This window comes from Anarhichas minor, unplaced genomic scaffold, assembly GCF_050575085.1.
Source record: "Anarhichas minor isolate MPS153535 unplaced genomic scaffold, ASM5057508v1 ptg000010l, whole genome shotgun sequence".
Taxonomy (NCBI): Eukaryota; Metazoa; Chordata; class Actinopteri; order Perciformes; family Anarhichadidae; genus Anarhichas; species Anarhichas minor.
The window spans coordinates 8587918-8603984 of NW_027466456.1; the positions used below are offsets into that span (position 1 = coordinate 8587918).

The 16067-nt window shown below is 38.2% G+C and overlaps 1 protein-coding gene across 1 annotated transcript; it reads left to right on the forward strand.

The window, feature by feature from the left end:
- The first annotated feature begins 2989 nt into the window (after positions 1-2989).
- On the forward strand, positions 2990-16003 carry LOC142946384 (atrial natriuretic peptide receptor 2-like). Its single transcript, XM_076087566.1, has 23 exons — positions 2990-3034; positions 3680-3770; positions 4077-4209; positions 4490-4617; positions 5238-5338; positions 6139-6241; positions 6841-6986; positions 7083-7155; positions 7491-7623; positions 8049-8135; positions 8223-8366; positions 8945-9066; positions 9326-9470; positions 9697-9745; positions 9836-9937; positions 10135-10254; positions 10431-10524; positions 10981-11068; positions 11248-11387; positions 11692-11844; positions 12769-12867; positions 13782-13873; positions 14873-16003. The coding sequence occupies exons 1-23, from the start codon at positions 2990-2992 to the stop codon at positions 14981-14983; spliced, it is 2499 nt and encodes an 832-aa protein (XP_075943681.1). The 3' UTR covers positions 14984-16003.
- Positions 16004-16067: the final 64 nt, after the last annotated feature.

Here is a 16067-nt window from a genome sequence, read left to right on the forward strand (position 1 = left end):
TTATTATTTTATTTGTTGTGCATGCGAGTGTTGCCCATAGGCTAACTCATGGCCTCCGCTCTACACTGCTCTCATATGGCGGTTACTGCTGAATGTCGCGTAAACATAATGCCAACCCTCCGGTTCCCCCTCACGTAAACGGTCGGCACCATTAGCAATAGAAATGTTCTCAATCTTGTATTTAACGCCTTTGAAATATTATATAAGTAATGTGATTGATTATTACAATTTTATGAATTTTCTGGCTTTCACTTCATTTTTAGCCATGCTAACAATGTGGCTTATGGAGATGTCGTTGGTTAGTTTGTCGGTACATCACATAGGTCCAGACTGAATATATCTGAACAACTACTGCACGGCCCTCATCCTAATCCTAACTTGTTACACTGACTTTTCATTTGACACCATCAGTAGGAAGATTTCTGGTGAAATATCTCAACGTGGATTTACACAGCATTCTGTAAACAATGATTCCCAGGTGACGAACCCTAAACGCAATCAATCTGATCGACTGGCTTTTCCTCCAGCACCACCACAAGGTTGACATTTGTGGTTTTGAGAGAACCTATTGGATGGATTACCATAACATTTGGTACAGACTTTCATGTTCCCCTCGACAATTTTATTGATCTTCTCACTTTTCCTCCAGTGCCATTATCGGATCAAAACTTGAATTTGTCCAATACTTTGGTTTATGACAGAATACCTGCAAACTAACGACATTTTGTCAGCCTCAGCTGTACTTCGTGTTTAGTGTTAATTAGCAAATGTTAGCATGCTAACATGCTAAACCAAGATGGTGAACATGGTAAACCTTACACCTGCTTAACATTGGCACGCTAACGTTGTACATTGTAAGCTTGTTATCACACTAGAGAGGCTGCAGCCTTTTAAAACGTTGCACACGCCACCCACTTGACACCTACGTTAGCCAAAGCAAACCATGAGATTACTTGCGAATCGTGTTCGACTGACTCAGACGTTCTCTGAATTTCGATTGAAAATAACAGTCACTAACTGATAATACCTGTTAATCTAAAAGCGTTTAACACTAGTGCATATTTTAGCGTACTAACAAAAAAAAAATACTGCAAGGATTATCTAACACTCCTGTTACATGACTTATACTTGTAATCATTGATGGAGTACCATTGCATGAGATTTGTGGTGCTCAAGAGCTGCCCCTTTAGAATGATTTCCTCTATTCAGGCCAATTAGTGGGTGACCTTTAGTTTCCATCAAGTCAGTTACATTATTGGCAAAAGAGCTATTTACTCTTAAGTGGGAGGAACAATATCCTCCTCTGAATTAGACTGCAAAGCGTTTGCCGCAGTTACGATTTAATCCCCTAAACACAACCGGCATCTTTTGACAGCAGAGGAACAGGTTCAACACTGTGCATATGGCTCATAGAAAACTACTCTGGATATGAATGACATTTTGTTTTTGTTTCAGGTTGAGCTTTGTCATTTCCATTAAAAACATGCTGTATTATAGCGAGTACTGTATGTTCTGGATAGAGCCCTCTGTAGACCTGTCGTGACTGCTGCCTCCCCAAAACATAAACTGTAAACTTTTTCTACAGCTGTGCTGTAATTATGCATTCTTGAAAAGCCAATTAAATTTCACAGATGTTCAGAAATGCTGTCTTTTGATTTGGTTTTAATCTCAGTGCAAACAGATGTAGGCAGAGAAGGAACACTCTCACCAGTACATAGGGTATGATGCTATATAAATATCCCTTGTGTCATACATGCAAGGACTCATAGAGGCCAGGTTTAAAGTTAAATTATGTATAATTTACAGAACTGACTGGTTTCTCCTACAATGTTCCCAGCTCAGTTTCAGCTAAACAAAATGATGACAATGTTCTACCTGATAAATGGCAGCAGGGAGTTTCACTTCAGAAAAGAAAGGACAGCGTTGACAGTCTAAGATAATGATTGAAAGTGCACCATCATTGTTATATATCTAAATTGTAAATGGACAGTATTTTCATAGCACTTTCACCCAATGGGTTTACAATTTCCCTCTCTCTCACCAAATGACGCTTGTGTATAGTACTTGGTCTTTGATCAGATAGTTCCTGATTTAAATTATAATTTAATTTATATGATTCTTTTTAAAGGGGATGTTTTATTGTGGCTGCTTGTGTTAAGACAACATTTAACAAACCCCATACCTGTTACCATGTGACTAAAGCTCCATACTTGGATCGTGTGATGAGAGCTAACAAAAATCTTAAGAAAGGCCGTGAAATATGTCTGAAAACTCTGGAAAAAGCTTGTTAAAGTTTTTTTTGTCAAACAACATTTGAGAAGTGTAGCTAAAGTGTAGTTAAATAAAACATTTTCATGAATAAAAACCTGTAAGTAATTCCTAAAAGTATGATATAAGCATCATTTTAGTATTGGTGTGAAAACTTATTGGCAGTATTGAAGTTACCCAACCAAAAGGTGACTGGTCTGCCACCTGTAACCTAATTATTTCTGTTAAGGAAGACAATCAAACCCTTCCTGTATTGTAAGCTTATGCCTAAAATAGAAAGTGTTTTAACATTAAAGCGCCTACAACTATGTCTGCCAGAGTTGAATGTTCAAATTAAATGTCAAGTTGATAGAAAAAACCCGTTTAAGACAGTATAGATGGTGTCAGATTATGCAGAAGACTTAAAAAGTAGAAACAATGCCCTGGTGGTGAGTTCAGGTGCAGAAACCTCTGAGGGATTCTGACCTGTAGGACAATGAAGGTGAGCTGAAGCGCCTCGTGAACGAGTACATGATCAAACTGTGATTGGAGAGCCTCTTCTGCTGATTGGGCAATTAGGGACAAGGGGGAGGGTGGGCCTCAGGAATAAAAAAAAAAAAAAACATTTGGAGAAGGGTACTTCATTCGGTTGTGGGGTCTGCACACATACACACACATGCACAGATTTGGTCATTCACTCAGTCAGTTCAGAGTGGGTCCAGCCGCAGCAGCAAACCTCCTCATGGCTCTACGGACAGCGGCATCCCTTTACCTGTGTTTCCTGCTGGTAAGTTGTGGTTTTAATAAATATAACCCTACAACAGATTTAATTCCAGAGAGGAAATGTGGATAAATAGCCGCAGAGGTAAGTTGACCCGTTGATGGACTGGACAATGATGTGAAATAAGGACAGGGTGATACATTTTTCTTTTGACTGTATTAACAAAGATGCTGGAATACTGTGTAAACTGAGTGTATGATGTTCACATTTTTCATTTACTGCTGGGGTACCCGGCTAGCTTTTGTTGTCTTGTCAGAAACACTTGTTGCTGCGGGCATGTGGTGGTGTGGCGTTTCTGTGTACTGCTGTGTTACTTACCAGCTTCTTGTGGGGCTGATTTCCTTGATTATAAAATATTCTGTAATCAATCATGAATGAAAGATAATACTGTGATGATTCTTTCTTACATTTAGTTCCCATAGTGTTTTTGCTAGTGGTGTTGATGTCAGCTGCTGTTTGACTTTTGCTCTTTATCATTTTGGCTGAACACCAACAAGGCTTAGCAGAGCTGAGTTGTGTATTTAATTCATTGACATACTCACTTGAAGAGTCCTGACTCACTGATAAAACACTTAACACACTTTTCAAATTTGCTTACGCAAACAAAAACATGCCCCTACATGAAAATAAAAATCCTTTCTATGCCTGCAGGGAGTACATTGCTGGCATGATCTGGACAACACTGAGTACGACTGTTGGCCGATCACCGGTCCAAATGATTTCAACATGATAAGCTGTGGTGGTAAGTTTTTAAGCATTTATATGTCTGTTTGTTTGAGTGGATCATTGCAGTTGAAACAGCTGATCTGTAGCTACTTTGGGCGGTTTACCTGTTAGCATTTCCTGTAAAATCAGATGCCTTTCCTCTTGTGGCTGAGAAGGAAAGAGTCAACATTTACAGCATTTGTCTAGAATTAATTACAGTGACTTAGTAGGTGGGGCTCAATAGAATTGTGTGCAAATACAGCACACAGTATCCTTTAGTATCTGTATGCATATGTACAGTGTTTGTTGAAGGTTCAGGTGACGAGCATGTGTGTTGTCACAGGTCTGGAGATGGCCTGGGTGCAGCGTCCTCCAGAGAAAGCAACCAATGGGGAAGAGTTCAATGTCTCGTACACGGTGACGGCCTCAGATTCCTTCTACGAGTACGCAGTCAAGAACAAGATTTTCCAGTTCAGGTGAGTGTGTTACATAAACACCTGGCATCCTAAACGTCTGCCATGCCCTGAATGCACACACACACGCACACACAAATAACTGTTCTGTCATACTGATATCTAGATTGATAAATAGCACTATAGGTAAGAGGAAAAATATGTATTTTTGATTTTGGTGTGAATTGTCCCTCTAGGAAAGGAAAGCTGATCTGCAGTTTTTCTGTTTGAGCTTCCACTGTAAATAGCACTAGAGTCTTATGTTAGTTCATTTCAATGTCTACCATCTTATGTTCACTTCCAGTAATGCGTCAGAGGCAAAGAGGTTCTGTCATGAACACGAGTGCCCGACAAACTGGAACAACGCCAATGAAATTAACTGCTGCGTGTATCACGCCAACGTCCACTCCTGTCCTCTCAATCTTATGGTGGGTTATTTGAAGTGTGTCCTGTCGTACAACACTGGTTTCATCTTCACCATCCACACTGTCATCACCTTCTCCTCCTCACGTTGAGAAAACTACAGCAAGCAAACATGATCTTAACGTTATGCCACACACACTGTTTAGTATTAAATTCACATGTATTTCTCAGGATTCTCAATTATATTGCATGATATCTCTCCTTTAGGATCTTCTAATTATGTAGTATGCTTTTTATTTAAAAAAAAAAGGTATCATATCTTGATGCTTCCTCTAGATTTTCTTTCGAGCCCCTGTGACTTCCAAATCTTGGTAAAGCTGCAACTTTTGAATAAATTGAGATGTTAAAAATTTCCCAAACCTTTTCCCATCAACTTTGATGAAAACACCTTGCCTAAAAGACATATAGCTATAGAATAAAATAAAAAAACTACATGAAAGTAAAGTTTTGCAAAGTGTGTTTTAAAAGTTTTTAGGGCAGCAGAAACACATCAGCTCTTTTAGTGAGCACACAACTTGTTGAACCCAAGTAACCGTTATTCAAATATCAGTACTTACTAACACATGAATGAACTGTCTATAAGACGAGTTCTGGAATAAATAACTGTTGTGTCGTCTCTTCGCAGAAAGAAGGGGGAATCTGTGGCCCGTGGATTCCTGACGATGGTAAAATTGTGACTCACACTGTCTCCAAGGCAGGAATGATGTCCCAGAAATACTGGAGTTCAAAGGTGAGCCAACACAAACAAAAAGTATAGATGCATTTTTAACAATTGTTCAGGTTTGGAGAACATTTCAAGTATTTCTTACAGCCTCATGTCCTGTTAATACCTGCCCATATTTAATTATATATATTGGTTTTAACACACAAAGACGCAAATAAAAAAATAAATAAAAGCATCCTTTACTTATTTACAATTCACCAGCTGCATTTTTTGACTGACTGTAACAGTTTTTCAACTTTAACTTTGTTGTCTGATGGATAATTCATCTTGCGCCCAGGCAACACATAAAAGACATGTGTTTGATCAAAGTGACACATCCTTTGTGAAGAGTATAAAAAGCCATACTTTGGAGTTGCAGTTTATCAAATGACACAAAGTAAAGACAACCAAGTAAAAAACAACAATGAAATGATGTATAATCTGACAGAATATTATTGTATACAGTCCTGAAAAGATGTATAAGGCAAACAATTCTTTGTACAGTTTACATATTCAACTACAGCTCTGATTGTTTGAATTAATTTTTATCTCACAGTATAGTGAAGTTAAGTTTGACATTTTTTTGTGACAGTGTTTTCTGTACAGTTTTCAACTATAATAACAAAGTTCTGAATAACTTTCAGAACTGTTTTTCATGCATTTCATTTTATTTAATGAGGGACAATCAACCATCGTTTCGTTGTTTAATTTGCTAAGAAAACAATAAATGTAAATGATAGTGTTGACTGAGACTTATTTTCATACTTACCAATATACAACCTAACTCTTCCATGGTACAATTTGTATGGTGGTATTTTCTCACATAGGTGGTGCTGGTCCATTTGGGAGTCACCTCCGTCATTGCTCATATCAAAATGGGACACATGCACGCAGCACTGGAGTCCAAAGTGCTTGTTGTCAGTGCTCAAGGTCAGTCTGCTAAGTATCTATTTGTTGATATGCTGAATCCTACAGTATGTGCTGAATAATGCCTCTACGGCTCAATCATGATCCAATAAAACATTTGTGCAAAATCACAATCTCTGGGGTGTTGAGCAATACAAGTCAAAGGGAGTAAGAGCACGCATTTGTTCACACCCTGAACTTCTACAGAAATATGAAGGAAAAAGGTCAACTTGTGTGCAGTAAGAACAGCCATCATTTCAAAACAACTGCTTACCTTACAATAATACACTTTTACACAAATACTTATTTGTCAATGTATCTGTATTCTTCCTGCAGGAGGAAATTAAAATGATCTCCATCTTTACCAGCTGCAGCATTAAAGTGATCTACACATTAATGCATCAATAACTACAATCCAATAATATAATATACATTATTCTGCAAGATCCATTCTTCATTATGAGCACTTTTATGTTTGGTACTTTAAGTACATTTTGATGCTGATACCTTTGTACTTTAGTAGAATGTTAGTAGAATGTTTGTTTTTTAAACAATCTGAGTGCTTCCTCTGCCGCTAAAAGTGGATGGAAACCTCAAATATAAAATGTGTGATTGTGTTTCAGTGTGTGGAGATGAGACCTGCGAGCTGGAGGAGAACTGTCTGAACTGTCCTGCAGACTGTGGCATCTGCCCGATGTCCATCACTATCAGAGTGGCCATTGGGCTTCCAGTTGCTCTCTTCAGCAGCGGCTTCATCCTAACCATAGTGGTCAGTCGGTGCAACACACACACACACACACACACTAACACTAACACACAGGAGATGTTTCATGCACTGATGTTTATCTTAATGTTCTCCCTGCAGTGGCTCCAGTACCAGAAACAGAGGATGCTTTGGGATGAAAGCTGGATCATCAACTACAAGAACATAATATTTGGTAAAAAGTCTCACACTGAAGTTGTTAATAAATACTGTTTACATATACATGAAACTTTGCTGGCAAGCTTTAGACTTTCACTTTCATTTAAGACTTTAATGTGTTTCAAGAATGGATCACTTTCCTTTTGCTTTAAAGCAACAAGAATATGTTGGATGTATCTGTGATGTCTGCTGTTTTTGTGGGATTTTCAATCTCAAATGAAATGTTAATGTAAGTAAGAATGGGTCACGCCTGGAGGTTATTTTACCCTCCAATAAAGCATTTCTATTCATAAAAAAAACAGTTTTACTACTGACCCTGACTCTGAGTATCTAACTGTCTGGTGTGTGCAGGTAAAGTGTGCTGCATGGGCCTCTGCAGCACCATCAGTCTGCAGCGAGTCAAAAGTATGTCTACCATCAGTCAAACAACTGATGTGACCGTGTTCACCAGAATCAACACTTCCTTCATCCAGCCAGGCATCTAGTGAGAAACAGTATTATTTTAGTTTATAGAAATGCTCATTAATCAGAAACATTCAACTAACAGAAGTTGAATGTTCAAGCATGTTTTTTAGACACACTGCCTCACTCTTTTACTCTTTGTCTGTACGGATCAAAACACGGGCTATACCATATGGATCAGCGCTGTAGAGTTAGGAGCTGTGTCTAATGTGTGATAAGATAAGACTTTACTGATCCCAGAAGGGACGTTCACATGTTACAGCACCACAGAAACACTCTGAGAGGTAGTAAAACAGATAAAGTGAATTATGCAAATATTTGTGAAAAAGAAGTTTAATCTGTTGTTGACAAAATGCCAACTTTTATAACTGGTTCCTCTGCATGTCTCAAATGTACGAGGATGTATTTTGCTGAGAATTTCTAGTTGATTTGAGGGTCTTCTTGCAGTGATGGGAGGACGGTGGCAGTGAAACACATCCAGAATAAACATTTCACCCTCTCTAAAACCATCAGGAAGGAGGTGAAAGAAGTTAGGTGAGGAAAATAACCATTTTACTGACATAATAAACTCTTGTCTCCCAAACTCCTTTAGCTTTATGTAATTGTTCCTATTGGCTATAGGCAACTGGATCACCCCAATCTATGCAAGTTCATTGGTGGTTCCATCGAGGTCCCCAACATCAGCATCATCACAGAGCACTGCCCAAAAGGAAGCCTGTCCGATGTCCTGCTGAATGAGGACATCCCCATCAACTGGGGCTTCAGGTGAGAAAATATCACATACGGCTTCATTTTTATTCGTTTACCATTTAGCAGTGTGGCAGTGGTGAAACATAACTAAGTACATTTGCTTTACAAGTACTGTACTCAAGTACAAACTTTCTACCAGATTTCAGTCATTTAATCAACCAAATAATTAACAGATTAATCCATACTGAAAATAATCAAGTTGCAGTCCAATACAAAACAGTTCCACCTCCACCATCTACATCCTTCTTTTACATTTATGCATGAGTAACCTAATAATGATAGATTTGAGTTTTTTGTGTAGGTTATACTCACACCTAGGAGCTGAAGATCATGGTCTTGTCACTCCTTGCAGTGAATTAGATCAGGGATTTTGTCTCTTTTTAAACATTACTCCACAGGTAACTGCGCTCACAGAAGTCCCCATGATGTAATGAAATACGAAAATTATTTTGCTAAGTCAGACTCAACATTTCACACCACAGTTTAACAATCAAATAAAGGAAGACTTAAATATAATTTCCCCAATAGACCACAATGGAAAAATAATCAGACACATAAACAGTAACATCTGGACTGTTCCTTTCCCCATGCAGACTTTCCTTTGCCACTGACATCACTCGCGGGATGTCGTACCTTCACCAGCACAGGATGTTTCATGGTAGACTTCACTCCAGAAACTGTGTTATTGATGACCGCTGGGTGTGCAAAATCTCAGGTAACAAAAAATAAAGACACAACTTCAGTCTACAGTGTCAAAGCACATTGGTCTTTGTTATATTCCTGTTTTCAGTAATCACACATCTGTGATAAATCACTCAACATACACAGATTAAATAACACTATGAAAGAAAACCTCTCCTTATCATTGCACCACTCAGCCATGTCCTACACCAGCAGCAATGTTATTATCGAGGCAAAGTGAAAAACAACATCCTGCTTCACTGTACTCTATATTTTTCTGTATTTGGGGTCAGATTATGGGCTCACAGCCTACAGAAGGGAGGACTTGGAGGCCGTCAGTAATGGCTTCAATTGTGGGGATGTGATTCGTATAAACTGTGCACCAGAGGTCCTGGTGGGAAACAGCTCCAACATGACGCCAGCAGCAGATGTCTACAGGTGTGTTTGAGTGTCACAGTATGAGCAGTTAATTGTAGTTAAAGCAGTTCATTTTGGATCACACATGAAAATTTGATACAGTTTAATCAAAGATGGGGACATTGAGTTATGTAGGACAGGCAACCATCTTCATCTATGCATGAAAATTATTGAATCTTTGCACTGGAAAATACACGGAAAATAACATTCATTAAATCTTTTCTCTACTTTTCCCTCGTCTTCTCAGCTACTCCATGATTCTGGTTGAGATTGCAACTCGCACCAACCTCATTTCAGTGAGCATGATGGCTTTCTGTGTAGATTACAACCTTTAGCTTCCTTTTGCTCTTAGCTTTGTAACCAGCAGACTTCTCTAACAGGACCAGGCTGAGGGAGTGAGGATGGATATCATGTGGCGCCCCCCTCTGCCTGAAGTCAAAGCAGGGAAGGCAGATACTGACTGTCCCAGTCAAGGAGATTACTGTGAGGTCTGTCTCATGTGCAGATGTTGCTAGAACTGAAAATAGAATAATGTCGTATTTGTACTGATGCTCTTGTTGAACTGTCTCTCGAATAACTAGAAAAATTTGGTAACGTTCTATTGATATTATACATCATACGCACATGACTGTTTGAACGTATTGGACAATGAGGTGTTGCTCTTTTCTCTTGAACACCTGAACAGCTTATTAAGAAGTGCTGGTGTCATAACGCCCCAATGAGGCCCACGTTTGAGCAGGTCAAGAAGATGCTCGACAAAATGAACCCACACAAAGTCAGCCCTGTGGACATGATGATGAACCTGGTAATAACCCACTGAGATATGGTAAAATAAATTAGAATAGCGTGTAAAGATACATAAAATACATATACTAAACAAACGGTAGTACTTCAAAGACAAATGCTATTAAAAAAACGGAAATTCCATTTGTGCCATCTGGATTGTTTTGAATTTCAGACATGAATTTTGTTTTATTGCAGATGGAGAATTACAGCAAACATCTGGAGGCCATAGTCGCTGAGAGAACACAGGACCTTCTTCAAGAGAAACAGAAGACAGATCAGCTGTTGTACAGTAAGTCAGAATAACAGTGCGGAGTGATTGGAAAGGGTTGCAAGGCTCCAATGATCGATCCCAAAAAGAATCATACTGTTGATCAAGTGTAGCTTTAAAGAATTTGTTTTGGATGACATTGCAGAGATAACAACACTATGCAGTACAAGCAGGACTAGATTTGTATTTCATTGTATAAAGGGTGATGAACAGTTAACTGTGAAATGTGCACATATACATTCATTAACTCCAACATATGCATGCCCAAATGCAGCATATGAAACGTCCCCTAAAGCAGAGTTGATCCTGTTTTAGTTGATGTCAGTTATTCATTCAAATGAGTTGCTGACATGATGCAGTCAAATGAGCTCACTGCCATCTAGTGGTGCAGAAGCAGCACCGTCATCATTCCTACCCATTGTCGCAAAGACTATATATTGGGGCATGTTCTTTTTAAGTGGTGAAATTCCTATGCAGGTATGTTACCAAAACCGGTGGCTGATGACCTTCGTCAGGGTCGAACAACAGAGGCTCAGAGCTTCTCCAGCGCCACCGTCTACTTCAGGTTTGTGTGGGGTTCATTACATTTACTTTTTTTCTTTTATGGACATTTGTCAAGTTGTAGATTCTCTGGAGCGTAACTCAAATATGTTTAATTGACAAGGATGTATTTAGATTGATTGTTATGTACATTGTCATATACATGTATAAGATGACTAGCATTGTTTTACTCCCCTGTGACAGCGATATTGTGGGCTTTACTCAGCTGTCTGGTGCCAGCACTCCCTACCAGGTAGTGGACTTCCTCAATCAGCTCTACACCAGCTTTGATGACATTATTGATATTTACGACGTTTACAAAGTGGAGACAATCGGTGATGCTTGTAAGTACAGACAATAAACTGATTTTGAACTACTAACAAAAAGTGATAAATCATTTTGATAAGGAACTACCATCAATATACACTATATATTTATATTAGAATTTATCACAGCTTGAAAACAAGGACAAACATTTGTTGAGAGGCAGATACACAACTAAAATGGATGATTTCAAAGACAAAAACAACAACTGATCTCACGTCTAAAGAGTGCCTGAATGTGTGTTTTGATATTTTATCATTAATGCATCTCTCTCTTCCCTTTTCTGTATTGTTTCTTGACATGGAATACTGGCTTATCATCCAGACATGGTGGTCTCAGGGGTCCCTCAAGAGAATGGCATCAATCATGCTGGGGAGATAGCCAGCATGGCTCTTGATCTGGTCAGTGTCTGCCACACTTTCAAGATCCCTCATAAACCCAACACACAGCTGAAGATACGCGCTGGCATCCACTCAGGTACTGTGGACATCTCACCTGTATCCAGCATCAGTTTATCCGACCTGTGCTTTGCTTTTCCCAAAGGTTAAAATATCAGATTGTTTTCGAAAGACACATTCACAGTTTTACAACGGTCCAAGGTCAGGTTGCCGAATGTAAGAGTAATCTTAACCAACCTGTTTGCATATATGAGAAGCTAAATATTAATACAATTAAATGTAAATGCTGCTTAAATTGTTATACTTTTTTTTTTACCTACATTTTTATTATTATTTCACAGCCAAAGATATTCCATTCCATTCAATAAGGTTTTACACATCAGGTCATAATAAAAATCTTAAAATGCATTACTTTTCCAATACTTTTCCATTCTATGCCTCCTACTCTGACCCATCCACCCTCTGAAGTATGACAACATAAATTATAACTATTGTAAGATAGATAAAGTAAGACATGACCTGCTTCCAAAAGAGAGTATTATCACATATCTCATCACATGCGCAGCCACTGGCCTCAAGTCCGTACAAACCAATACATGTCTGTAGAAAAACTGTTTTTTTAAAGGACTTGAATCATCATTGAGGGTCTTGAATTTCTATGGGGGTAAGTTTTGAGGACACATGGGTTGCTTTTTTACATTTCAGTAATACTATTTGAAATCATTCCGCAAGCTCCTACCTCTGCCATTTTCCCTGTTTGGGACAACTGCACATTAAAAGTGTGGACATTACTGTTATTGATTTGACTGCTTCATATATACACACACATATATATATATATATATATATATATACATGTGAGTAAAAATAACTCTAAGATTTAAGGTATTGCCCCTTTAAATAATCTGACATGCATTATTAGGATTCAACAATGTCATACATTAAATTTTATCCACCCAAAGTGTTGCAGCTACAGTCACTGCTGTGGTGTTTTTCCTGCCAGGACCTGTTGTGGCTGGTGTGGTTGGCACCAAAATGCCCCGCTACTGTCTGTTTGGGGACACTGTCAACACAGCGTCACGCATGGAATCAACAAGTGAAGGTAAGGATTAGATACACTGCTTTTGATCCAAATAATGTCTCAACATGGCACAGTTTGTCTCAGAGAAAAAAACATCATGTTGATTTCACTTTAAATTGTTACTGTATGTGCTGAACAACTGTGCTACATGACCTCTGCATGCTTTCTTAATATTGTCCCACATTGATTCAAGAGTGTGTCTGCAGTGTTGTTGCAACTGACTTCAATAGCTTTTGTCCGGTGGCCTTTGGCCTGCTGCTATCATGCCAAACACGATTGTCTCTGTTAGCTCAGCAGCACGGTGGAGTTACAACATGCAGGTTGGACAAAGTGATCTCCTGCACCTAATCCTCTGCATTAAACTAGTGGAATAATGGATAAGTACCGAGTGACTGTAAAAAAGTCTTAACTTCATAATACGAGCTAAAAGTTAACCTGACGAGCTTTTTGAGGAAAATCGAACTCATCTCAATTGTGTAAGGTTTGTGCACACAGTGCAGTATGCTCTTTGCCTTTCGCAATTTGCAACCATGTGTTTAAGTCACCATGTGAAAAACTATAAGTGTCATATATGCTGGAAAATGTGCAAATGATGCCTATGCAAAGTGTACACTATATTGTATTAGATCTCGATGAATATGACTATAATGATGACACAAAATATAGTACTTTAAATTGTATAGGATCGATAACCATAAATCCCATATTTCACACAACACTTTTCAACACATATGCATTTTACTAGATCAGTTTTATACGATATGGATTAACTGCTGCAATTTGGTTTTAATTGTAATTGGCTGGAGAGCACAATTTGTAATACAAATTATATTGATTTGTAAAGTTAAAAAACTGCAGAATAGCGTGATATAAACATGCACTACATTTTGCACATAAGAAAAAAATAAACTGGTTATTTATAATTATGTCCATAGCTCTGAAGATCCAGGTGAGTGGTGCCACAGCTGACCTGCTTCACATGCTAAGAGGTTACATTCTGACATGCAGAGGAACACTTCCTGTGAAGGTAACATTATATGTGTGTGTGTGTGTGTGTGTGTGTGTGTGATATATGACCTGTGTTGAAGAATATTGAGATATTATGTCCGCTACAGTGACAAACACAGAACCATCTGCACAGCATAATAAGCCTCCTGTGCTTTTATTTGTATTAGGAAGGCAGAATGTAGTCATTGGATCCTTTATACTGATAGGTATTTCTATTATTTTGTCCACTCCATTTATATCAATCAGGGTAGGCCCAATGACAGAAACACTTCTCTGTATAATGCAATACAGTTCAAAAGCATCGCAAACAGCAGCCTCCAAAATGGCCATGAAGTTGAATCAACACCTTTCTAAAATAGTTTCAACAAAGACTGAACATTGTAACCTTCATGAGAGTAGGAGCTGTTGCAGGACTGCTGTATCAGAGTGCTGTATCGAGGTGCACATCTCAAACTGGCTACTGAGTGTACACCCACAGCATCTCTCAAAATAAACCTCACTAGCATGATAAGCTTTGCTGCATATAATGCTATTTCTACCTTCTTTGTGCTGTCATGGAGGTAACCGTTTCTTTAAAAAAAGCCTAATTGATGCAGTGATAAATATAATCACATACAAGATGGGGCACCACCTTTGAAAAAGACAAGGGATTTATGAGGCTGAGATTTCAAAAGATTACATGAAAGTTCCCTCCAAATGGAAAAGAGACTGGGTGTGTCTGGTATTTGCTTTGTTTTTCAAGGAACCATCATTCAGTTCTACTGGCTTCTATTCACATTGTAACCTAAGACCTCTTTTAGGGTGGTGCCAGTGTTATGATGGGGGAGGGGTTACTTCTCAGTCCCAAAGGACTGGGCGGCTGACACTTGTGATGTCTTGCTAAGAGATGGCCTCAGCTGCTGCTCTCTGCCCCCCATCAAACCCTAATGGCTTTATTTAAAATTCAAAGGGACACATGCTTTGCAATATGACTCTCTTCTCTTTCTCATTCACTCTCTCATTTTTCTTGACCTAACAGGGAAAAGGGGACATGACAACATGGTGGCTTGAAGCAAAGAGAGACGATTATACAGACCCGCTGCTCAGAACATCTGAATCCAGAGGAGTCCTAGTGCCAGTTAGTGACTAGTTCAGAGCCTAAACTGTGACAATCACTGTATGAAAACTGGTCAGGCTTTGTGTTGTGCAATGTAATTGTATCCAGTGAAGTCTGTTTTGGTTAAATGTGCAGATACAATTATAGGATGAACTAATAGTTTATCATTAATTAAAATAGTGCACTGTAAATCCCAAAAAATATGCAGAGAGACATGTCAGAGTTATGGAAATGCTATTTTTGTCACACATTATCCTTATAAATGTTCTCTCATATCTAGCTTTATTTGTATTTTTGCAATTGTAGGCACCTTTCTTTCTTCTGATTAATTTAAAGTAAAGGAGATATTCACTGCCTGAAAATTAAGAAAAACCTTTTCTTAGATAAAGATCTTAGATGAAGTCCATTTGAACATTTCAAACATTTTGACTAAGAACTGGTATCTGAACAGGCCTTTTGCACAGGGAAAACACAGGTGTAATGAATAAACTTGATAATAGCTATTTTTTCTTTGTATTTGATAATTAGGGCCCCAGTATTGCACATGATTGCTCACTCATGCTACTTTTAAATTAAAACTCCGAGCCATTGCTAATGATATAAGTTTACTTCTGCTTTTTTTGCAATGAAAAGTCAAAATGTCTGTTGAGAGAAAAGGTTAATTTCCCCCACAATGGGTGTATCAGTACTTTGGAATCAAACTCTTCCATTCAAGCTACTTGTGATTTCCAAATGATGTTGTTTGCCTTGTTGATGCAGAATAAATTTGATACAATTCTCTAAATAAAATAAGAATGCACAGTTGACAGTCGTAATTTTTGGCAGGTGTTTCTTACTGTGCCGTGCAATGAGTTATTTTACTGTCTTGTTCTGAAATTTAGTGATGTATAATTTGCATTAAAGTTACTCTAAAGTAATTTCGTTCATTCATACTGTTTACCTAATTAACTTTCACTGCTTAACGTTAGTTAATTAATTGGAACAATACACATTTTTGAAGTCTTGCTGCTTACACATTCAAATGACGTTTCTGAATACAGCACGATAAATAGATCCTTATCTTATTTGATCATACTGTCAACAATATAATGTCATAATACAAAAAGTAAAAAATTTT

Excerpts from the sequence above, each read along its gene's own strand:
- LOC142946384 (XM_076087566.1), top strand. The coding sequence starts at position 2,990 with ATGGCTCTACGGACAGCGGCATCCCTTTACCTGTGTTTCCTGCTG. Across the intron at positions 8,367-8,944 it reads CCCATCAACTGGGGCTTCAG|ACTTTCCTTTGCCACTGACA; the intron begins GTGAGAAAATAT and ends TTCCCCATGCAG. Across the intron at positions 11,845-12,768 it reads ACGCGCTGGCATCCACTCAG|GACCTGTTGTGGCTGGTGTG; the intron begins GTACTGTGGACA and ends TTTTCCTGCCAG.